Below are 23845 nucleotides of genomic sequence, written 5' to 3' on the forward strand. Positions count from 1 at the left end.
GGGGTGTTGTCCAAACTGTAAAAGGAGAACCAGCTGAAGGTGGGGCACTTCTTTTGCACTGAGAGAAGTGGATGCAAAGCTGTGGGCTTTTAGTTACTAGCCCATCACAAGACTGGGAGGCCAGGCATGTAGGTTACGGTGCAGTATTAGGCAGAAGCAGGGCTTCTTGGATGATAAGGGGCAGCCATGGTGCGCATGGTGCTAGATGGTAGCGGGGCAAGTGCCATGCTGTGGGTTGGGGCACGGGGGAGAGCTACTGGGCTCTCTGCTGCAGCCCTGCATGGTCCTGGGTGCCACCAAGGGCCGGTGCTGGATTGTGCCCTAGCTGTTTTTTAAAAGTTCAGTCTGGTTTATGTGATCTCTGCCGGTGTCCTTTAAGAAGTGCTGTTGGTGTTAAAATTTACATGGACTTTCCACCCCGATTTGCCTGCTGACAGTGTCTTCTTCCCCCCCCTGCTCAGGCACATGAAGATTCATGAGAAGGATCCGAACAGCACAGCAAGCACAACTCCCCCGTCGCCGCTGAAGCGCAGGCGATTATCTTCGAAACGGAAGTTTAGTCATGATGTTGAGATGGACAGAGAGGAGAGGACACCTGCAAAAAAGGTTCTTTATGGAGCATGAAGCAAAAGACATTCCTCGCTACCTCCTAATATGTCAGCTGTTGAGTTCATGCAGTTAGAACAGAAATACTAAAATCTGGTCTTTTTACAGCCCTGTATATATTTTAAGATGCCGTGCTTGTCCTGTGTAGCCAGCACTGTTGTCTGAGATTTAAAAAGAATGTCTAATTTCAGAGATTGAAAGAATTAAATTGTCTCAATTCTTTATTGTTCAGATTTTTGGGTTTACTTATGATTTATATGAGATAATTGATGTTGGATGACAAGAGGATGAACTTTTTTTTTTTACCTCCTATTTAATTCATAGTAGTCTTGCAGGATAGTGATTTGAACTTGCAAAAAAGCAGTGTTTGCTTCAAAAGCAGCGACAGCTTAGGTCTGGTTTTGTCTTGACCCAAAGGGGGAAAAAAAAATCTGCAGTACATTTCCCTTTCACAGTAGCACAATTTTGCATTATTGGAGTTGCAAGAGCAACAAGAAAATATTTATTTGAAGGCTAGACATTTCCATTAGGGTTTTTTTTTTATGAAATATTTTAGTGCATTTCAATCATTTGTACAAAATGTGTCGTGGCTGCCAAAATTAATTCGACCCTTTCCACTTGCTATCTCTAAATGGCAAGCTAGTAGCAGTTCCATTTAGCACAGTATCCCTTGTTGTGTGCATGCTTTTCTCCCTGTAATCAGAGGAGGGCTATAGAAAACATGCAGAAGTTCGCTGCTTTTCCCTGGACCACTTGAGTTAGCAGTTGGCAGTATCTCAGCAGCATAAATAATTTAAGCTGACAGCTCGCCTGGCTTTCTGAAGGGGGAGGAATGCTAGTTCAGTGTTATATAAACATATGGGTTTATAAGTTGTTCAAATTGCAGTTTCTCATTTATCCGTGACTTAGCTGCACACTTTATCTTCTCCTGAGCCTCCTCTTTGGTTGTGCATGTCCTCACACACACACAGAGGCCCGGTCGCTTACCCTCTCTCTGTTGCCGAAATGAGTAATTTCTGGTTGCCTGCAGCAAAGTTATGGATGAAGCCCGCTACTTCATTTTTAGGAGGAAGACTTTGAATGGATTGCATGTTTGGTTTATGGCTTGAAATTTGGTCTAGTGAGGTTTTTTCCCTCTCTCTGAAGGTTGTCGAGGATGGTCACTCCGGTGAAGGGGATAAGAAGGCTGAGGAGGAAGTTTATCATTGTCCAGTGTGTTGCAAAGCTTTTTTTTGCAAGTATGGGCTGGAGTCCCACATGGACACACATCCAGATAATTCGCTGAGGTAAGAAATAGTCCCGAGAGTGTTTCTGGTCACCAGATGGCCTAAGGGAGCTGGCTTGGGAAGGGGCAGGAGCCTTTCAGCCCCCTGCACGGTGAGCTGCCCCTCCTTGTGATTTTGAACAGGTTTTTAAATGTTTCTGCTTCATCTTGTGTTACCAGGGTGCTGTAGGGCTTAATTTTGTTATTTTTTGAAAATACAGGAAATCTTGCCAGTTAATGGCTGGGAATGTTTTTAGAAGAAATTAAGGCATCCCTGCCTCCCCTCTGAACCCATTGCTGTTGTTAAATAAAATTGTAAAATGCCAACACTGCAACACTTTAACAAGTTAAACAAAAGATGCTTAAAACTTGAAGCAAAACTTAATAAAAGTATTCAGGTACCAACCTCTGGGATTATTCTGACTGGGGAAAAGGCAGCAGCTGGATAGAAAGTCTTTGTTGGCTGTCATGAGAGTGAGTGAAGATAGATGAGTTTCTGGTTCCAGACTTGGAATAAAACATGTTATGTTTTTTCTGCGTGTTAAGGTTGGGGAATGATGAAGATTTTGGCTTAAATCAGCTTCTCTTAACAAGGAAAAATTAGTTATAAATTGTTTGGGAAGGTGCTTGGGTGTTTTGTTTTGATTCATGTAATTGCCCCTGGGACTACTGGTATTTTATTCCCTGGTTTTTTTTACCATAAAAAAACCATAGAACCAGATACATGAAGATATAAAAGAGCTATTCCAAGTCTAGTTTATACATGTAGAAAGGCTGCTATTTTAGAAAAGGAGATTGTCCATTTGCAGATGTGTGTCAGTGTTTTAAGCTTATTGTGGGACATTGGACTCTAATGATCTTTTTGCAGGGGTGCAGAATTCAGCATCTTTAAGTGTCAACACTCTCTCCTGAATATAGTTTCTTAATAGAATGGCATGGAGCAGAGCCATCCCATTCTATTAAACATGATTAATTTTATTAAATTTTCCAAATTTTTTAATTAAAAAACTTTGGTAAATAGGTGTAAAACTATTCTAAAAGGCGTTCTAAGTGCTGTAATTACTGGGGAAACGAGTTGGAAAGGTCTTTCTTAAACTTGGTCCAGCAAATAGTAGTTAATTAAATGGAGTTTGCAGTTTCTGAAGTAGATGAAGTAAATTTTTATTGTAGAGCAAAATTGAAACAGTTGTTCTCTGGTAAGAGCTCTGCAACCCCCACAAAAGGGAGTCTGAGGTAATTTTGCCATACACTTTATATGCTTTAGAGAAAGCAGCTGTCATACTAGGCTTATCCTGGCATTAGCCTCATTTTCAAGCTTCTGTGAAGATATGACCTCTTTGCAAAGTTATATGCCATGGACCTGAGTGGAGAGCTGGATTCTCTTGCTGTGAGTGATGTATAAAAGATAACAGAATAGGTAACTCTTCTAGCTTGGCAGCTTTGCAGTCTGCTCCAGAAAGACACAGTGGCTGTGCAAACATGCTATTCCTCTTGCGACTCTTTCTCTAGGATTAGGAGACTTGCTTTTGGATAATATTCCTCTGAAATGGATTTTGCTACCCTTGATGATGTTGAGCAACAAAGACTAAAATGTGTCCCTAAATCAAAGCCACAATTGTCAGGTTCTGTGGGCATGAGTTAAGGGTGGTGCTGGGATGTTGGTCTTCATGGACTAGTCTAGAAGATGGTAAGGGGGTTTTGTCAAATGCTTTAGTAATTTAAGACAGTGGAGATAGGACAGAACAAGGAAGGTGTGGTTCTCCCTGGTCAGCTAACATATTCAAATGCAACTTGCCCTGCCTATCTGGTTTAAAACACACCTTTTGTCCTGGTCTAGACAATCAAATGACACTGTCTCTGCTTGGCCCAATCTAACAGAAAATCCTCTGGGAAGCAGAGCAGGCTGGGCTGCAGTTGAGGTAGACTCTCTCATCCCAAAGGAAATAGGTTAAAATCCTTGGCAGGCAGGGGCTGTAATCCCCTGGTTCCCAGGGTTCTGCAAGACTGTTCATAGGATTCAACAAGATACACTGAATGTGGCACGACATTCTCAGCTCTGAGTTCGTGTGGCTAAAGTGATTCCTCTTGGTGAGTCTTAAGGGTGATTTTTGAGTGAAAGAGGTGAAGAAAAGGCAGTATTATGCTAGAGTATCAGAGCAGGAGGTACGTGTGTATGGGTGTGCTCGCAGTGGGGTAGTAAACTACAAAATGTTAGAAGGACTCATCAAATCTTGGTGTTTCCTTATTGTAAAGACGAGGAGGAAGAACTCTCCTTGAAGTTCAAACAAGCAAAAAAGCGTAGCAGCTGTGTTTTGAGTGAAGGGTAGGGAGCAGAACACCCTCAGTCTCTTCTTATTGCCAGTATTGTAGAAGCAGAGTCACTTGATCGGGAATTCTGTAAGGCAGGTACCAGATGCGCATCTGAGCCAGATGCTCCGGGTCTGGCAGTCAGTTTGAAGCTATCTAGGTAGCCCAGCACAGACTGTTTCGTCGTGACCAAAAATAAGTGATGCTCAATCTGCCTAGCTGTGCCTTTCTTTGTAAAGCACAGGGCAAACATCTGACTCCCTTTTGCTCCACCAGTAGTTGGCATAAAAACATTTGTAGCCATCGGCTCTGGAGCAGCACACCAGTGTGCATTGCCTTGATGGTGGTACCAACATCCTTTCAGGAATGCATCCCTTGCAGTAGCAAAGTGCCCGGGTGGGCAGGAGCTTCTGCCTGGCTTCCTTGTGGTCCTTTAATCCTGCCATTGTAGTGCTGTTGTGTAAATACAGCCTGTTGCCCCCAGAGCTGTCTGAGTCTGTCTGTTCTGGCCCCCCTCTGCTAAGCAGCAGAAAAGGTAAGGCTGTCTGGCAGCCCCCGGATCAGCAAGTGAGCAGCTAATTTACAGGGTGGGCCATTACCCTTCCAGATACTGTCAAATGAACAACTTTAAATCACAGGGTTAGCTGTTCAAAGTCAGCTGAAAAGACACCCCGCATTGTCTTCCCCAGTACTGCTTTTTCATGTAAAGCCTCAAGCGGGGAGCACCTCTTTGTTTACTTGCAGCAGAATAAACAATACTTAATCCACTGATTGTGTGAGAGGGGCTCCCGCGTGGGAGAGTATCTCTTGATTATGTAAAATTCTAAATCGTGCATCTTTGTCTCCTAATTACGGTAAGAACTGCCCTGCTCTTGGGAGCAATAATAGGGCCCTTTGTCCAGCTGACAATGGGCTGTGGTACTGCATCTCCTTCATTGCATTACCCCCCCTGGTCAGTCTCTGTCCCTTTGAAGCCCTGGGACCTGCACCCTAATTAGTGACATGAGCTGGTCCCAGCGAGGTTCCTGCAGTCCCCATTAGCTGTGGGAGGTGGCCCAGGGGTGCTTTCGGCCCCCCTTTTCCCTCTACCTGGATTATTTAAGGAAGATGTCTGTTCCCCTGCAGCTGGGGCCTCGGGACACCATCTATTTTGGTGAGTTTGTATCTTAAGTGTTGATATAATTAGCAGAGCAGTGAAACACTGTGCAGCCAATAGGGAAAACGAGAAACCTCGGGGAGCGGGGTAACTTCTCTGGAAGCTTTTGTGGCAGAGGGTTGCTGTCAAACATGGTAATGTGCTTGTAAAGGTCGGCTGACAGACAGCTCTGAGCAACATCAGCAGCGCAAGCAAAAGAGACGTGAGGATTTCCTGGGGAGAAAGCTCTCCAGGCGCTATGTGAGGTTTCTCCTCTTCCTTTGGCAAGTACAATGGAAGAGGCTTAAAGTAAAACGTGTGGCTTTTAAAAAAGAGTATGCACTATAAAATTCCTCTGTTGGGTTTCATTGTAACCAGAGCATACCCTTTATATTTCTTCTCCAGGAGGCTTCTTTTACAGTATTCTGTACCAACAGCTAAAGGGTTTTTAATTTTTCCTTCCCCACAGCAGCAAGGAGACATTTACATTTATGCTGCCTCTCACGCGTGTATCTTCCTGAGGAGGGAGGTGGTGGTAGGTTGCAGTTACCTCCTTTCTTGGAGACTTGTTTCAACATCAGTTCTGAGCAAGGATGGTTGTGCAGTTTGACAGTGGTAAAAGCCTGGATCTTAATGACTGTTACGAGGACTTTCTGATCGTATTTCGTTCAGTGTGGCATTGCCTTCAGTTACGGGATTTGTTTCTGCTGACTCTTTGTGTGAGACAAGAAATGAATAGACGTTGCAGAGTGTGAAAGACACTGTCTGCCTCAGTCACTGAGCTGACCAGGTGACCAGAACCAGTAGATGCCTGTTGCTGTGAATGGATTCAGGGTAGGTTATGTTTTTTGACCTTTTACGGAGCATGTCCAAACAGTGATATAATATATTAAGCTTTGTAACTTGCCAAATCTCGGGCATATTTTCACAAGGACAGCAAAAGCAGTTCTCTTGTCCCAGGGTAATGTGCTTTTGTAGAACTTCCAAACAAAGAAAACCAAAAGCCATTCACAGTCCACCTTGTTCTTCAAGACAGCCTAGCCAAATTTTGTAGAAACTTGTGAAGTCAAATTGGCTAGAGGTTGAATACCACCATGGAAAGCTGTTGTTTTGAATAGTTAGATCGGTAGCTGGCATAGCAACAGAGGAGCTCAGGTCCTGGGATGTAGTGTCAGGACACCCTGACCGTTGGTGTCCGTTGTCAGCTGCCTCCACTTTTGCCAGGGTAACCACTGTGAGCTCTTGTTTCTGAAAACACCCCAGGTGGAAAATGCTGTCATTGTGTCTTGGTGTTACCTGGCTTCACTCAGAAGGAGTGGACAACTTAAATGGTCTCCTGGACTCTGTGGGTAAACAGTTTGACAAGATACCACATGCAGCTGACGATGCAGTCGGGCTGGTCACAAGGTTTCCCCCTCTGTGAGCACATCCCCATTCTTCAGTGCATGGTGTCAGGTGGTGGGATGCTACAAGGCACCTGGACCTACATCCTAGTCTTAAATAAGTTTAGCCAGTGCACATGAGCAGCTCCATTTAAGTCAAGACAAAAGGAAGTGGGTTTGGAGTCAAAATTATTCCAGCTCCTTAGAATATTATATATTTATTGCCCAGTTACAGTTCTTCAGGGCAGTTCTGCACATTGACTTTGGGAAGATAAAATAGCCAAGAAAATAAATAATCTAAATTTAAAGGTTACAGAGGTAGTTTCAATCATTAGCACCAGTAGAAAAGACACTGGTACTAACAAGACCGAGTTGTGTATAGAGCAGCAATGTGACTGAGTAGAAGTACCTTGTGCAGGATGTAAAAGAGGAAAAAAACCACCAGATAAAGCCCGTTAAGTGTCATTCCTGTTTTTGCCAATGCCTACTTAAGCAACTTTAGGAATTCACTTTATATCTTTTCTCTCTTTACATAGCAGGGAATAATCTTTCTGACTTCATTTTTGTGAGGCATGTTGCTTTCTATACATGGTCAGCCTTTTGTGAGAAGAGGGAGTTAGTGACATTACAGATTCCTAGTAGTTGACACTACTGTTACTGAAGGCAACTTGAAGCGTGAATGACAAGTAGTTTTCATGGTGAAATTTCATACTACTTTTCCATCTCTGTCACGACTGTTGGTGTGCACATGGATAAGCCTCATTCCTTGTTAGCACTACAAGATATGAAATGTTGTGCGCTTCTAATACAGCTGGATAATTCTGAGGTTGTTTAGATTTTTGAGTACCAAGAGAGGGATGGAAAGCACTCCAGCATAGACATGTTCATGGACCTCCTTGACCTTGGGGTTTGGCACACTATGGCTGCAGTAGTTCCCTTTGTAATCATTGTTTGAGATTGTACCAGCACGGGTAGTTTTGGTAAGAACTGCTGCTAGAGGTACTAACAGAGTCAATGCTGCAAGGCTTGTTACAGCCAAGGATGGAGGTGCGCAAGGGTCAGTTGTGTGGCGTTGCTGATTTTGGCTGACTCTCTTGCTCTGCTCTTCTCTGCTCTGCTCTGTGAGCTGCTTCTTTGGTGTCTTGCTGATAGGAACTAGGGACCAAATCCTGATCTCTGTTGGCAGCATTTTCAGTGCAGGAGCAATTCTGCGAGCCAGCTGGTGGCAATGAAATCCAGCTCTCGTAAATGCTAGGACCAAAAATATGCTGTGGTACAATTCAGCTCAATGTTGATAAAGCAGAGGAGAGGGTATGCAAGCAAGCTGGGGAATGCGTCCTTTTACTGAGCAAATGGAGAAGTAAAATCAGCGAGTTAAGCATCTGTATGCTGGCTTGCAAAAGCAGACCAGAACTGCATTTTAAGTGCTTTCTGAAGTTTCTGTTCAGAAAAGGGAGATGGGAAACATCAGAAGAGCAGTGCGAGTCCAATGCTGGCCTAGAAGTGGTCAGCTCACATCAGGGAGCTCATTGTGCGAGGAGACTGGGAATCAAGAGCAGCTGAGTACAAATATCAGATAGTGAATGGACACGGGGAGTGACGCTCTCATGTGAAACTGTGTGGTTTGTCACATGGCATTGAATATCTTAGCTCGGTTGCAAGAATAGAAAGTGGGTAAAATGCAAAGCTGATGGTAGAGGAAAGCTGCTCGTAAAAGGGAATACAGGAGGGAAGGAGAGCTGAGCCAAAATAGGTTATTAGCATGCCTGCCTGATCCCGATGGCCAGGGTTTGTTTATACACAGGCTGTCTCAAAGCACTGGCTGCTTATTGTGTTAGCAGTCACGTCTGCGTGCTGAGCATAGCTTACCTGTGAATGTAGATAAGGGCAAGGGTGTTCAGTCCAGATTCGGCTGCGCCTATTGTGAGCCCTGTTGTCATCAGTGGATGGTTACAGGATAGAGAGGCGGCTGTAGATGTGTTTCTTCTTACCTTACTTGTGAAAAGCAGTGTTGCTTTTTAAACATGGTAACACATAGATATCTATTTTTTTTAACTCTTGCCATTAATGTTAAAACTGCGCAAGTACTTGGCTTCCATTTTTGTAAGATGTGTTAAAAGGCAGGAAGAACTTTGCTTTTCTTACCCTGAAAGAATACCAGGAGGTCCGCTGGAGTTTGTGTGCACAAATAATGACTTTTGTTCTGGATGCTGTACAGCTTCCAGTTTTGGTAGCTGCAGAGAACTGTATTGGTCATGCTTTTTTCCCCCCTCAGGTATGCTTGCTCTAATTTTTAAACCCTTCATTGCTACTTATGTTGATCTTCAGCTCTTGCACCATGATTCTCTCTAGCCAATTTCTTGACGCTTCTGGTTTTTAAAACTTTGACCTTTATTGAGTAAAATGGTCATTCTGAGAAAATGAACGACTTTTGTGCAAATGTCTGCAGGCCATCTCGCATTTTCCCTTTATTTGTTTTTAATTGCATGTTAATTCTGTTGAAGTGAATGGTAGAGTAGGCTACTGTTCCAGCAGGGCAGAGGTATTTAAATTTGGCACTGTTGAAGTGTTTTGGGTATGTGCAATTTATTACAGAGTTGGGAAGAAGTGAAATCTTTTTTCCTGATTTTTCTTTGCTCACACACAAAGGAAGTTAAAAGATGGCACAGGATGGCTCGTTAAACCTTAAAGGGGTTAAATTCACTTGAGTTACTCTGGCTGCAAGAGTCACAGTAGTCTGGTACAGACACTGGCTCTGCAGCATGCCGACAAGTTTCTGAAGCACGACATCACCCTGGTTTATATCAGATCTGCCCTGGCTCCCACACGATACTTTTCTCGCCTGGACCACAGTGCAGCTGTAGGAATGCACATAGCATTGTGCATCCCTCTATTAATAGAAGGGCTGGTGCAGTGGTCTCAGCCTTTGCTGCACCCAAGGGTGGCTTCTTTGAGGGAACGGAGGATTAAAGGGAGCAACGGGACATGTTGGTAGCAGAGTCGGGACAGCTGGTGGGGAGGTGGGGGGGAGGAAAAGTTTAAAGTCCTGCCTTTGCTGAGGAGGTGAAGCAGCGTGCACTGAACTTCTGGTGAGTGGTGTCTGTCCCTCTACGCACTGGGAAAGGGGAGGGGAGCCTCCCCAGCCTGTCACGCCTGGCAGGGAGCTGGTTCCCGGTGCTACTGTGCGCTCGTGGTTTTGCGCTGACCCATAGCGTTGGACAAGGTGGTTATGGGAGAGCAGCAGGTCCTTCGGGGTCAGACACGCTGTGATGCTGTGCGGGAAGGAGGCAGGAACGGTCATCACAGGACAGTGGGAGGACCCACAGGGATCCCCGGGGGAAGGCAGGAGCAGCGTTCACAGCACTGCTGCTTTTCCATCACTCATCTGCAGCAAGTGGGAGAGATTAGTGCAGCTGTTGGATGTTATTTCCCAGGGCCCTGGGTGTGGAGGCCAGGAAGGGGTTTTCATCCAAAAGGAGATGAGTATTTGGACCTGGGTGGGGTTGCACAGGAGCAGAAACCGACTTGTTCTCTCTCATCTCCCTCCCTTTGCCTTGCCCCAAAAGAAGTGAGAGAAGCAAAGGAATGCTTTCCTGAAGGGGAATACATCTGTAACTTGCTAGTTTTTCTTTCACAGGTGGTGAAAGCCCTTATATTTAAAACCCTCCTTTCTCCGTCTCCCCTTCCTTGCCATCCTCCTCAGCAGTGCACAGGGCTGGTGCAGAGGCTGGGAGCCTGCTCCTGTCCCTGGTGCAGGCATGAGTCAACAGCAGGGAATCGCCCATCTTTCTGTTCTGCCTAGTTGTATTATTTTTAGGTCAGCATAGGATTTTCTTTGCTCATAAAGAGAGCTGCGTTGATTCTGCAAATAATGTGAGACAGAAAGGAAAATAACAACAACAAAGGCAGAACTTTTATGCACGGTATGTATTAGAGATTTCAGTGGGAGGATAGTAACATAACTGTGTATTAATGACATCTGTCTCAGGATATGTTTCATTCTTGTTTTGTTTTCTTTGCTTCTTATTTGTGGCAGTTGCTAAAGAGTACAAGACAGGAAAGGAACAAAATTATACCAACCTTCACCTAGAAATTAACACTTTTTATTTGTTGACATCCACAACATGGGCAGCATAGTGTTAGTGAGCTGCGTGGATGAAAATTTAAGGTTTTGGTCTACCCTTGTGTGTTTTCAGAATTACAAGTAGAAGAATGCTAAATGTTCATTTCCCTTTGCGGGTCTCAGGTAATGCAGAGCACAACATAGTGTTTGTTTAACTTCTTGGTAACAGAACGATGGGTGTAAATATTTGGCATTTGCATCTTTACTGAAATACAAAATGTAGAAGGATTGAATGTTAGCATTACTGTTAATCAAGATCAAGACTGATTAATTTTGTTTAAAATTTGGCTCTGCATTTCCTTTCCTTTTCTTAAAGAAAAAAAACCCTATTTCCAATGCTGACAGATCGGAATTGTCTCAGAGAAGAGTGTAATGCAAGGCAACAGGCATTGCTTACATAAACTTTTTGTGCATAGGTGCAGCTTGTCATAAATGCAGCAAATCCTGGCTTGCTTCTTGAACAAGCTGCACAAAGTGAATACTAACTTATTTTAGTAGAAAGCTTTTTAATGGTGTGTTTTTACACAGACACCTTATCTGTATTTAAAAAAAAAAAAAAAAAAAAAAAAAGGGGTGCACTGGTATAGTAATAATTAAACAGTCTTGCCTGGTGTGATCCATGGCCTGAGCACCAAGGTCAGCCTGGTCATTACAGTGTCATCGCACAGTCATATTTTGGTTCTGCTTTTACATTTTAGCAGTTCTGTTTTCTCACCTGCTTGCTTTGTACACCTCTGCCAGTGAGCCAGAGCCCTAGTATTACATTTGCATTGCACAGGTGTGAATGACTTCAAAACATAAAGAATTGAGAATGAAGCTCATTTTAAAGTGGTCTTAGCTGCTAAAAGCATGTTTTTCCTTTTTACTTATAGTTGAATCTCTGTGCTTGGAACTGAACAGCTTTCTTCTCTCTGCTTTGTAATCACATTTATAGAAAAATGGAAAACTCTGGCCAAGACTAGCAATCACATGGTAACACAGCAACTTTTATTAGCTACATCTGGAAACTTACCTTGCAAGTAGAGTGCTTTTATCTCCACTCAGGTGTTGAGCCATTGCTCTGTCTGCTCTGCTAACAACCTCAGAACCTGTTCCCATCTCTGTTCTCTGCAGCCATACCCATCCATGTTTGACTTGGCACTACACTTGAGCAGACTTGTGAAACTGTAAGGAGAGGGGTTTTTTTTTTTGTGTTTTGGGTTTTTTTTTTGTTTTTTGCTGTTGTTGTTTTAAAGTTCATCATGAACAAAGTATTACCATATGTTTGGGATGCTTTATTTGATATGCCAGACTTTTAAGACTTTCCACAGTTACTTATCTTCTTTTTTTAAAAAAAGTCATTTAAGCAAGAGGAAAAGGTGTTCATATCACCTGGGTTTCCTTTCTCTTTTCCTTCTTAGACTGTGGGTTTAGATTTTAAAATACTGTGGGCATTGACACTACCTAAAGATGGAAAATTGTACTGATGACAAAACAGAAATTAATGGTTAGACGTCATTAAAAAAACCTAATGCTTCAAGTTACTGCATTGTTAGGCATGGCAGCTTACTCCATCTTAAATTAACACAAGCCTTAGTCAATGCAACATGATGCTTGCCTTAACTAGTCAGGTTTTGAAGCTTAGTAGCTGTAAGTTTTTCTTGGAGGTGGTACGTGTCCATATCTGCATCTGCATTGCTAATTGACTTCAAAGCTCAAGTCATGTCATTTGGGAGAAACTCAGACTCCTTTCTACTTGAGGTGAGGGGGAGGGAACTCAGCAAAAACACACACACGTGAAAAACATTGTGCATACACTTGGGCAAACAGGCTGTGTATTTTAAATGGCTTGCATCCGTAGTGAAGTCTGACAAGCCCAAGTGAGGTCTACAGAGCCCAAGAGACCTGAGCCGGTGGCATGCTGGCACCCCTCAGCATCGTGAGCAGCTTTACAATGACCTCCCTTGTCCTTGGTGAGCACCATGAGCACCAAGTGCCAGCAGTCACTGGAGCCTGCTGGGCTGCCTGCTCGCCCAGGCAGCCTGCCCTGGAGGGGCTGCTCCACACATCTCTTAGGGAGGGCTTTTCTAGGGCTGTTTTTATTTCAGCTCTCCAAGCTGCAGCTGCCTGTGCAGGTGTGCCTGGACCACGGAGGGAGGGAGGGAGGGCATCCCCGGGTCCCTCCTGTGATCCAGCTCCCATGTGGTCCTGTAAACTGTGATGCCAGGGGAAGGTGCAGAACCAGGGTTCTGTGCATGTATATTCCCTGAAGTGCTTTAATCTTGAGATAACAGGCATGGTTTATCTGGATGTTTCTTTTTTCAGCCAGATGCTTCTTTTTGACCAAATGGAAAAAGAGCTTAATTCTTTTCCCAGCTTCTCTTTTTGCTTGCTACTTCTTTACTCACAGAAAGGAAAATAGAAGATTAAGGAGGAATTTAAAATACAGAGAGGTGTTTAATTCTGTGCATTGTAAAAGAGAGAAAGTATATATTCCTTTTCCAAGATACATTACTTTTGTTTTGGGGGAGGGGAGGCAGTTCTCTTTGCTTGGAAAACACAATTTTTGAATTGCAAATTTTTACTGTCCTGAGGCGTAGTAGTTGATACAGGTGTACTGCAAAGGACTTCTCACACAGGTCTCTGCTCGGAAAGATTTACTCTCAAGTGCAGCTTTTGATGGGAGCCCTAAATAAACCAGTCCTTAAAATCAGTGTGTCACACAGCCCATCGGTGTGAGGAGGTGGAGGTGAGTGAGGCCTGGCTGCTTGCTCAGGAGCGCTGCCTCCTGCTCAGCCCAAATCCTGGGGGTACCGTGGCAGGTGCCAGCTCTCCCAGTACCTCTGTGGTCCAACCGATGGTATAGCTGTGCCTGCCCCATCACACACAAAGGGATACAGCCGCTGCATTGGGTTGCTGGTCCAGGAGAGGCCAGGCACATCAGGAACCCCAGCGCTACCTCAAAGACACCCTGAAGTGGGGGTCTGTGTCCCTCTGCAGAACAGCTGGCCCCACAGCCCGCCAGCAGTGCTCCTGGTGGTGCTGGAGCATTGCTTGCAAGCCCTTGTTGTCTGTATGCTGACGTACCAGGGGGAGTGTGCCAGAAGTGCTGCTTGCTTTCACATGAGGCGTTCTCGTCGCCTCTAAAAAAGAATTTGTTTCAGTAGCCTGCAAGTTCTTCAGGTGACTGCTCTAACCCTTTTAATGCCTTCCTTCCCCCAGTGGCTTTCGTGGGTTTGTGTTTTTGTTGTCACTGAAGATGAAAGCTTTGCCTCCTGGAATAGGTGATGCCAAGTGAGCTGGAGGAGAGCCGTAGATCCTGACGCTGGAGGAGTGCTGTGTGTTGGCATTCCACTCCCCCACCCCCCTAACCAGAGACTGTAACAGACCTCTTTAAGGAAACGTTTGCTTTGTAAATGACATTGGTTCCTTATTTAATGGAATGCAGGGACTATGGTAGCAATAATTATAAAGGTAGGATGCAAGGAATTGACAGGGAGAGAAAACAGATTAAACCTCCAGCACATAATGTTTATGTCCCCAGCCTTCTGGGTACCATGATAACAAAGGCCATGTTACATATACTTCACACTTGCTTCTTTCACCACTCAGAGACTATGAGTCCAGTTGCTTTGTGGGTGACTTGGTTATCTCTTCATTTTCAGGGAATAAAAAAGGTCTGTGGAAGTTTATGTAGTGATAAAAAGAACAACAATGGGAGTTTGTTAGGGACAGGACAGGGAGGGGGTGGTTTCAGGATTTTGTCAGAAGTAATTTCTAATTGCAGGATGTTTTTTTAATGAGTAGGCACATGTCCTTTTCCTTGATGTGGAGAGCGAAGACAGTATGGGGAGAACTAAAGCAAAGGGAGGCGTGAAAAACTCCTAGTGCATATAATAATCTCACTGACAAAATCTGACTGCTTCACATTCACTGGTGTTTGCTTCTGTGAGACCCATGGCTTTGGGTGCGAGCTGGAGCTGTAACCACAAGGAACCATGTGGAGTGAAACTGCGTCGCTTTTTGAATGCAGAGTGGACACGACCTGTCATGCTGCAGAGCTCTCAAATCCCAGATATTTAAAAGGCGGTAGGCTTGTTTGTTGACATGTTGGCCAAATGTTGCTGCATAGTCCTTACTGCCTGCAGCATAGCTGCATTTCCAGTACCTTTGATTGTTTAACGCAAGTCTACTTTTTGTGAGAAAGTTTTGTTTAGCTGAATTTAGGATTTGAGAACTTAAGAAAAACAAGAAATCTTACCAATAAAGTGTGGGTAGGAAAAGGAATTGCTTCTGCATTTTTCTTTGGGGCACATTGTCTTGAATGGGGTGTATGAGTGTCAGAAGTGTTGAATGTGGTTCAGGTCTTCCTCCTCTGACCCTCCTTCCCTCCAAGGAGCACAAGTTAAAACAGTATATTTCTCATAACAACTTTGAGAAAAATCAGTGAAAGTTTATGGAATAGTAGCGCAGAGAAAATTCTTACATGGGTATTTGAGTGGTGTGCAGTAGTATGTTTTTAAGCAGTAGTTAAAAAAGGTGCTATTTATACATTTCCAGCTGCTTGCTACTTAGGTCTGATTTAGCCTCTCCTTGTCACTGATTTTTTTAAAATGTCTTTTATTTTAATAGTACATTTTAGTAAAAATGAAATTATGTAAAGTCACTGAAATATTTTATGTCGGACAATGGGAAGGTTGTCAGAAGGCTGTGATCTCAGCTGCCACTTTGCAGTCTACCCACATGGAGCACGCAGTTCTCATGTGCTCTGTTCTTTAAATTTCCAGTGAACTTAATAGCCAGAAACTGGTAGAAAATGACTGTGATTGAAATGGCCTTTCTGTGGTGATAGCATTTTGACACACTGTAGCTTTGCTTTGTGTTTGGCAGGTTCTTAGTATCATGGGGTGAGAGGAAGGAGGCTGTCCTAATGTAAGAGGAATGCTAGGTCTTAAGCTTACAGCAGTCAGTAAGTCATTTCGATTTTATTCCTTCCCTTTCCAGGTGTGACATCTGTTGTATTACCTTTCGTACTCATCGGGGCTTACTGCGCCATAATGCAGTTATCCACAAGCAGCTTCCCAGAGATGCCATGGGAAAGCCTTTCATTCAGAACAACCCTTCGATTCCAGCAGGCTTCCACGACTTGGGATTCATGGACTTCTCCTGTAGGAAGTTCCCCCGCATTTCTCAGGTACTCTCTGTTCTTCATAGCTTAAGGTACCAACTGATAAAGTACGTATTTTCTGTATTTGTTGACTCTTACGAGACAGAGACTGGATGTAGAATATTTTGTGGAAAGCACATTACCACTGTCTCTGTAGGCTTCAAACACTTTCTGCCTTTCCTTTTTCTTTTTTCATGTGAAGAATATTGGGGTTGATTTTATTCAGCATTCCAGTGGGTAACTGTTGGTGTAATCATCTATAAAAATATTTAAACAAAAACTTTGGTGATATTAGATCCTTGCCCTGTCCAGCATGCCCAGTAGTTCTCTCCTTCCCAAAACCGTCCCACATCTAAAATCAATAGGGAGGACATATATAGTAAGGAATACATGATTTTAATTTACTGTAAGAAGTTTGTAGTTGTGGTGTGGAAGATTTTATCTTCAAAATTACCTATCAAAAATTCAGGTCACCTTACTAAATGGTGACCTCTTCGGTGATTACTTCACAAAACGTTCCCAGGCACCTTTCCACTATGTTCCTTACATGAGGTCTGAAGATTTTGCACCTTTGAAAGACAGTGACTGGGGAAGGGCAGGGAAGTAGTCTGTAAATATTTTTCTGAGAGGCATAAAGCTTTCTACTGGATGTTATTTTTCCTCCCTCTGTCAAACCTTGTCAGCCTTAGTTTGGGTCTGGATGAAGCTACTTTTCTGTTTTTAAAAAAACAAATAAATAAATCAACGACACAATCCAGCAGGACCATGCTTATTCAGTATCTGCACTTTTCTTTTACTTCAATTAAGACATTGATTTCCAGCTCTCCTGACTGCAGGGTGGTAGACTTGAAATTTGCTGCTTGGCCCCGGGAGCGTGTAGGTCATTTTGTAACTCTAGGAGGGTTTTGGTGTGAAACTTACAAAATCAGAAGAAGAAAAAACTTTTAAAACAACTTGGATTTTATTTCTTTTGTAATTATTGTCAGACATTTAAACTTACTAAGGGATTTAAATGTTGGGACTTTGCTTTTGTAATGATTTTGCATGCCATGTGAGGCAAGTCCCACGAAGTATCTGAACAAAGTGTGTAGCGTATATAAAGGTCTTGCCAGCCCTCTACTTAATCACTTGTGCTCTTCTTTGATGTGGAACCTTTGCAACATGTGAGCTGTCTGGGTAGCATTTAAAGACAGCATTTGGATCTATAATCCTTTTGAGGGGCAGGTAAAAAATCCGTTTGTGAGCTTAGTATTTTTCTTGGGAGAATAAATGTAATCAGACTTCACTAAGCAAAAGCCTTTCTGCTTTGGGCTCTGCGCTTCATTGATTTGCTTTTGGGGGATATTATTTTGGTTGATTTATGTTGTTTTGCCTTCTTCGATGCCTTTTTTTTTTCCTCCTCTCCTCCTGGTTTCTTTGTAGTAATAAAGCTAAAAGAGGTAGTCTTACTGCCCCGCTTACTGAAGTTTGCTGTATAGTCTGCTGAGCCTCTTGTCCTGTCAGTGAAGTGAGAGAGGTTTCTGGAAGGGAAGTTCAGGATGGAAAAGTATCTGAGTATCTGAATAGCCCTCTGAAGGAGTTTGCCTTTATAGAATGGAACTTTTGGAAAATCAGCCCCTAATTCAGATACACCATGTAGGTGACTAAAAGCTGCGGAGCAGGAATATCTCCACGCTGGGTAGGTGGTGGCTGCTCTAAACTCCTTAACTTGGGCATTGGAAAAGAGTGTGAACTGTTTGTGTTTTGTAGTGGCATGTCATGCCTTTCCAGTTTGAGATGTCTAAGTATTTTCACATGTCTTGCAGGTCTGGTGTGAAACGAATTTGCGAAGGTGCATCAGTGACTTCCATCAGTTTATTTGCGAGATGTGTAACAAGGCATTCCCCATGCTTTCGGCGCTCGAACTGCACATAGAAACCCACATGATGGATCAGGGAAAAGACAAGCACAAGCCACAGTCCACGAACCCACCTGGCGAGAACCCAGACCAGAAAGCCTTCATGGCATCCTTGGGCCTACAGTACACCAAAGACATCAAGCCTGTCAAGCAGGAGGACAATATACAAGATGAGGTCCAAGAAACGCGGCTCAGAGCACTGAAGAGTAACCTACCTCAGGAACCTGGCAGCACCGGTCTGCTCAGCCTCTCTCCTCTGGAAGCTGCCTCTATGGGAGGGTCATTTTCAGTCCTTCCCCCAACAAAAGAAAACATAAAGCTCCTCTCGCTGCAGCCTTTCCAGAAGGGTTTTATCATCCAGCCTGACAGCAGTATTGTGGTAAAACCCATCTCCAATGAGTCTGCCATTGAGCTGGCAGACATTCAGCAGATCTTGAAGATGGCTTCTTCCGCTCCTCCTCAGATCAGTCTTCCTCCACTTTCTAAGGCACCTTCTGTCCCTGTGCAGTCCATTTTCAAGCATATGCCACCACTGAAGCCAAAGCCTTTGGTAACGCCCCGAACAGTCGTTGCAACCTCTACGCCACCTCCTCTTATCAGTGCCCAGCAAGCCTCCCCTGGCTGCATCAGCCCAAGCCTCCCACCTCCCCCTCCGAGGCTGATCAAGAACTCGGTGGAGTCCTCCTCCAACTCTCACCTACCCCAGCCAGGAGCCAAATCAAGTCCTTCCTCACAGTTGCTCCTCCAACCCAAAGTAGAGCCTTTAACTCAGCACGAGATGAAGACACAACTGGAGCAGGACAGCATCATTGAAGCTCTCCTGCCTCTGAGTATGGAAGCCAAGATCAAGCAAGAGGTCACAGAAGGAGACCTCAAAGCCATCATTGCAGGGGCAGCGAACAAGAAAGCCCCAACCATGAGGAAAGTTTTGTACCCCTGCCGTTTCTGTGACCAGGTGTTTGCCTTCTCTGGTGTCCTGAGAGCTCACATCCGTTCTCACTTGGGTATTTCCCCGTACCAGTGCAACATCTGTGACTACATCGCAGCTGACAAGGCAGCGCTGATCCGGCACCTGCGGACACACAGCGGGGAGAGGCCTTACATCTGTAAAATCTGCCACTACCCGTTCACAGTGAAAGCCAACTGTGAGAGGCATCTGCGAAAGAAGCATCTCAAAGTGACCAGGAAGGATATAGAGAAGAACATCGAATATGTCACCAGCAATGCTGCAGAGATGGTGGATGCCTTCTGCTCCCCAGACACTGTGTGCAAGCTGTGCGGCGAGGACCTGAAGCATTACCGGGCTCTCCGCATTCACATGAGGACCCACAGTGGCTGCCAGAAGAAGAAGCCGTTTGAGTGCAAGGAGTGTGGCACAGCCTTTTCAGCCAAGAGAAATTGCATTCACCATATCCTCAAACAGCACTTGCACGTGCAAGAAAGGGAGATCGAGAATTACATCTTGGCGGTGGACTGCAGCGCCCAGGAAGGCCAGACGGACCCTTCTTTATTGGAGGACAGCACTTACATGGACCGCAAGCCCATGACGCCTTTCTTGGAGCCACAAAACGGCTTCTTGCTTGGGACATCGTCTCACGTTCCCATCAAACTTGAACCTGCAGGCAACTTCCCGATGGATTTTGACGAGCCATTGGATTTCTCTCAGAAGAACAAAAACCTGAGTGCTGTGCAAGTGAAGCAGGAGAACCTGTTTGGCTCTTCTCCCCTGTCCCTCTACGATTGTTCCATGGAGCCTATCGACCTGTCCATCCCCAAAGCCCTGAAGAAGGATAAAGATGATGTCCCATGCGAAGCCAGGAGTCAAGAGTTGGCTGCTGCTGGGAACAGTGATAAAGCCTATAACTGTCTGCAGTGTCCTTTGGTTTTTGGTGCCAATGGAAGCTCAGAGAAAAACAGGGGTGTCAGGCATCCCCAGCCACTGAAAGGTTCGTTGCATTTGACTGTCCCGATCATTTCCCCGGCTCTCCTTGGCAATTCTGCCTTGCTGAGACCCTTGAGGCCTAAACCACCACCACCACCACTCTTGCCAAAGCCTCCAGTAACTAAAGAGCTGCCACCGTTGGCTTCCATTGCACAGATCATTTCATCTGTGTCTTCTGCTCCTGCTTTATTGAAAACGGAGGCTGCAGACGCCAGTCCCAAGGCAGTGAGCAGCTCCACTGGCTGTGACAAATCAGGGAACGCCAAAGCAAAAGTGACAATCGTGACCGCTGTTCAGAGAGACTCCAGCCTGCCCAGTGACCTGACTCAGGCGTGTGATCCAGAGCAGTCTCCCATTGCTGATGCTGGGTTGACTAAGAAAAGAGGTCGAAAGAAAGGAACAAAAAATAAGCCTAAACTTAGCAGTGGTGTGGACCTGGAGTCAAGTGGGGAGTTTGCTAGCATAGAGAAGATGCTGGCTACCACAGACACTAATAAATTTAGCCCATTTCTGCAGTCCACTGACAATTTCAAGGAAGAAGGCGGCAGAAATGGAATGAGTGAGGATGAGAAGGAAACTGCTGAAGATAAGCTGCTGAGAGGGAAGAGGAACGCTTTTTCAGACTGCCTGCAAAATATCCCTTGTCCTTACTGTCCTCAAGTCTTTCCATGGGCAAATTCCCTGCAGCGGCACATGCTCACTCACACAGGTAAGAGTGCCTTGTGCTCACAGTGGATTGTAGACCCTGGGGAATGTTCCTCATGGAAAGGCTTCTCCATGGGAGGAGTCTATCTTTCGTGTCCTCTCTCTGATACCTGAATGGTATTCTTTGTTATTTTGCAAATCCCTACTTGCTGTTGTTGTATAATGATGGTGGTAATTTTTTCAGTAGTGGAATAATCTCTGTGCTTTTGAGTATTGGGGGGGGGGGGGGCAAATTGAACTGCTAAAGCCCATTTGACTTCAGTGGCATAATTTAGCCTACCTGGGAAAAGACTCTGGTTTCAGGTGTTCTGTTATTATTGTCTTATCTCAAAGGTGAACGTGTGTCTTGAATATTTCATTGTGCCTTACATGGTTTGTTTGGCTGCTTCCAGTTGCTGTTTGTCTGCATCAGTAATGATAAAAAGATCTATAAAGATGAGAGCAAATAAGTATAGAATTGTGGCAGGAAAATAAAATAATACAGCGTTTAGCTTTTTTTTTTTTTTGTGGTGGCTTTTATTTGACAGATCAAAGGAGGAGGATGCAGCAAACATCATCCTGAGCATTACGTAGTTGCTTGCCTCTAGGAAATGTTTCTTCTGAGTGCTAGACAACTAAAGGTGGGCTTATGCCCTAAGGTGTGGGGATGTGTGTGAAATCCTTAATATTGTGCCACTGTGTAAGTAACCTCAAACCTGTTGTAAATAAAAGGAGGAACTGGGGAGGGAGATTTATTCTAGGTTTGGGGTTATTTTTCATTCTTCCCTATAAAGGAAATACTGCGTTGAATGCTGTGCTGATTTGGAGTTCACTCCTTTTTCCACCCACACTGTAGTAAAGTAATTAGTAGATTCTCATCCTGCTTGGAGAGAGAGAGGACAGCGCACTAGTTGCTGTTGCTCCCTTTTAAGTCAGTTACAGTTGTCGATACTTCTTGCTTCATTATGCATTCTCAACTCCTGGCGTAAAAAAAAAAAGTTAGGGATATTTATAAGAAATTTAGGGGACTTGAGTACAGCCTCATAAAAGATAACTTTGGTTTTTTGAAGGAATTGATGTTTCCTGAAGCAACTGATTCATGCGTGTGCTAAAGAGGGAAACCTGAAGAGGTAAAAAAGGTTAGCTAAGAGGTTTAAAGGGAATCTGAGCTGTGGAGCAGTCCCTATTACAGTTTGCTTTGGGTGACATGAGGACATAACTTGCAAGGTATCAGTGCAACAGTAAGGCTATTGTTTTCTGGGCCGCAGAGAACAAATTATTTCATGTTATTAAGCATACAGTTTACTTTCAGTGGTGAAGGAGAGCTCTTTATTCGTATCAATTGTTTTCTAACACCCTGCTCTCCAAAAAAAATATATAGTTACCGAAGAACTGTTCATGAGACAGAAAACAATAGAGAGGCTTTTCCCAGACTAAGAGGTTTGACCTGCTTGTTGATGGCAGACTTCCAAGGTAGCAAGTACTGGTGTAAACCCTTAATGAAGACAGGAAAATGCATTCGGCCTGGAGTTACACTGGTAAAACTTGTCTCCCCTACGACCACTGGGCTTGGAAGGAGACACCATCCTTTCAGAAAGCCTGTGCTGCAATCCCTACGAGGAAGGCAAGCAACGGCGGCTGTGGCAGGGCTGGATCCTCAGTGCAGAGACAAGATTTTTGGTGATCCTACGGCAGTGGCAGTAATCGGATTCCAGCTGGTGTGCTCTGGCGATGATAATACTGAACTCTTTTTCTAATCATCATAGGAGTAGTGTTAAAGGAGACTTGTTGCTGGAGGACCACCCTACAGCAAGTTTTGACTGGCCTTGGGGCATCTGCTTTCAGGTGACACTAGTGCTGTTTCTGGACTGGGAATTAACAGCATCTCCCCTGCGGCAGCAGTGTAGATGAGGCTTAATGGAGGGGGGAAGGAAGGGCAAGCTAGGAAGGTAGAGGAGATTAGGCCAGGGAGATGGTGCCAAAGCAAGTGTTTAGGGTGCATTTGGGTGGACCGAGCCCTGTGTTTTTGTGGTGAGTGTCAGGTGCTGGTGGCATGGGAGGAGTTTGGCAGCTGCATGGTAGATAACAGCAGTTTGTTGGGTTTGCGTTCTGGGTGGGCGAGTTGGTTTTCTGATGGAGGCATCTGCATCATAGTGCAGTGCACCGTTTCTGTCCCTAACTACTGCACAGGCAGTGACTTGTTAGATAGCTCTGGTTTTTGAGTGGAGTTAGGAAAAATTCTATTCACTAATCATGTTGTAAAGAGAAAAGGGGAACTTTACTGTCTGGGCTTGATGGTGGCTCCCTGACCTGGGGAGAGAAGGGGCCAAGATGTTGATGTGGATGGGACAGATTAGAGTCCCAGTGATCTGCTTCCAAAATGCATGTGTTGGGTATCTGCTTCATAGGGAATCACTGCAGGCAAGCTGGTCCATGCTTCTAGATTCTGTAGTATGCTGCTGTCAAAAAACAAAGGCAGTCATTTGAGCTCAAAAGTGGCAACTAGCTCTTCTCCATCCGTTTGTAGGGAAGTTGTTATTGGAGTAAATTTATCTTAAGTGGTCTAAGCTAATAATGAGTGAATGTGGCTGAGGGAAAGGTATATAATTCTGAGCTTTTAAGTAGTAACTATATATTACCAGTTCTAAACTGTATTTATACAGACAGGAAAATACTTTTGCAAGTGTGTCTCTCATGTTCAGTAATATTTTGATGTGGAGGACTCCTATGTGGTGTCAAGATCATACTTGCCTTCTGTGAAAGTGCAAAAATGCACATGCTACCAGTTACCTACATCCCTCACGCAACCAAAAGTCTCACTTGTGAAAGCTTTCACCCTGCTTATTCTTGCCTCAACACCACTGTGTGTTTTTTGGTTCAACAGCATTTCCCTGAAGAAGCATACACCTTCCTCGCTGTTTTTTATTTTAATGCAAAGCTCAAGTGGGGCATTGGGAATTTGGCATAGCTTGGTTTTATAGTGTGTTTAACATAGTACCTGTTTTGTTTGAACATGCTGGAACACTTGCTTTCAATACTTTCTTTCTCTTCATGTCTTTATTGTTTAATTTACTCTTCTGTGTTCAACTCAGTTTGCCTTTCTTTTTTGCTCTTTTGTCCTGCTCTTGACTTTTTTCATTCTCAGAGCAGCGAGTAAGATGTGCCCTGCAGGTGGTGCAGTTAATTTTGCTCCTTTTATGACACGTGCATCAGACTAGGTTCAGTATAAAATTAAAATAATGGTCTTTTTTGGCCTTTAGTTTGTTGTAGACAACTTACATCTGTTTGCAAAGAATCGCTTACGGATATTTTCAGAGTCATACTGCAGGATTATTTTTTGTAGAAAGTGAGAATTAATG

The 23845-nt window shown here is 44.2% G+C and overlaps 1 protein-coding gene across 9 annotated transcripts in view; it reads left to right on the plus strand.

Annotated features, from left to right (window-relative positions):
- RREB1 (ras responsive element binding protein 1) overlaps nt 1–23845 on the plus strand; it is a 125907-nt gene that overhangs the window by 82977 nt on the left and 19085 nt on the right. For all 9 annotated transcript variants that reach the window (XM_056330904.1, XM_056330911.1, XM_056330907.1 and 6 more), the window contains 4 exons: nt 462–606; nt 1753–1892; nt 15801–15990; nt 17769–20511. In XM_056330904.1, the coding sequence (XP_056186879.1) occupies nt 462–606; nt 1753–1892; nt 15801–15990; nt 17769–20511 (3218 nt within the window). The remainder of the gene's footprint in view (nt 1–461; nt 607–1752; nt 1893–15800; nt 15991–17768; nt 20512–23845) is intronic.

Source organism: Falco biarmicus, chromosome 3, assembly GCF_023638135.1.
Source record: "Falco biarmicus isolate bFalBia1 chromosome 3, bFalBia1.pri, whole genome shotgun sequence".
Lineage (NCBI taxonomy): Eukaryota > Metazoa > Chordata > Aves > Falconiformes > Falconidae > Falco > Falco biarmicus.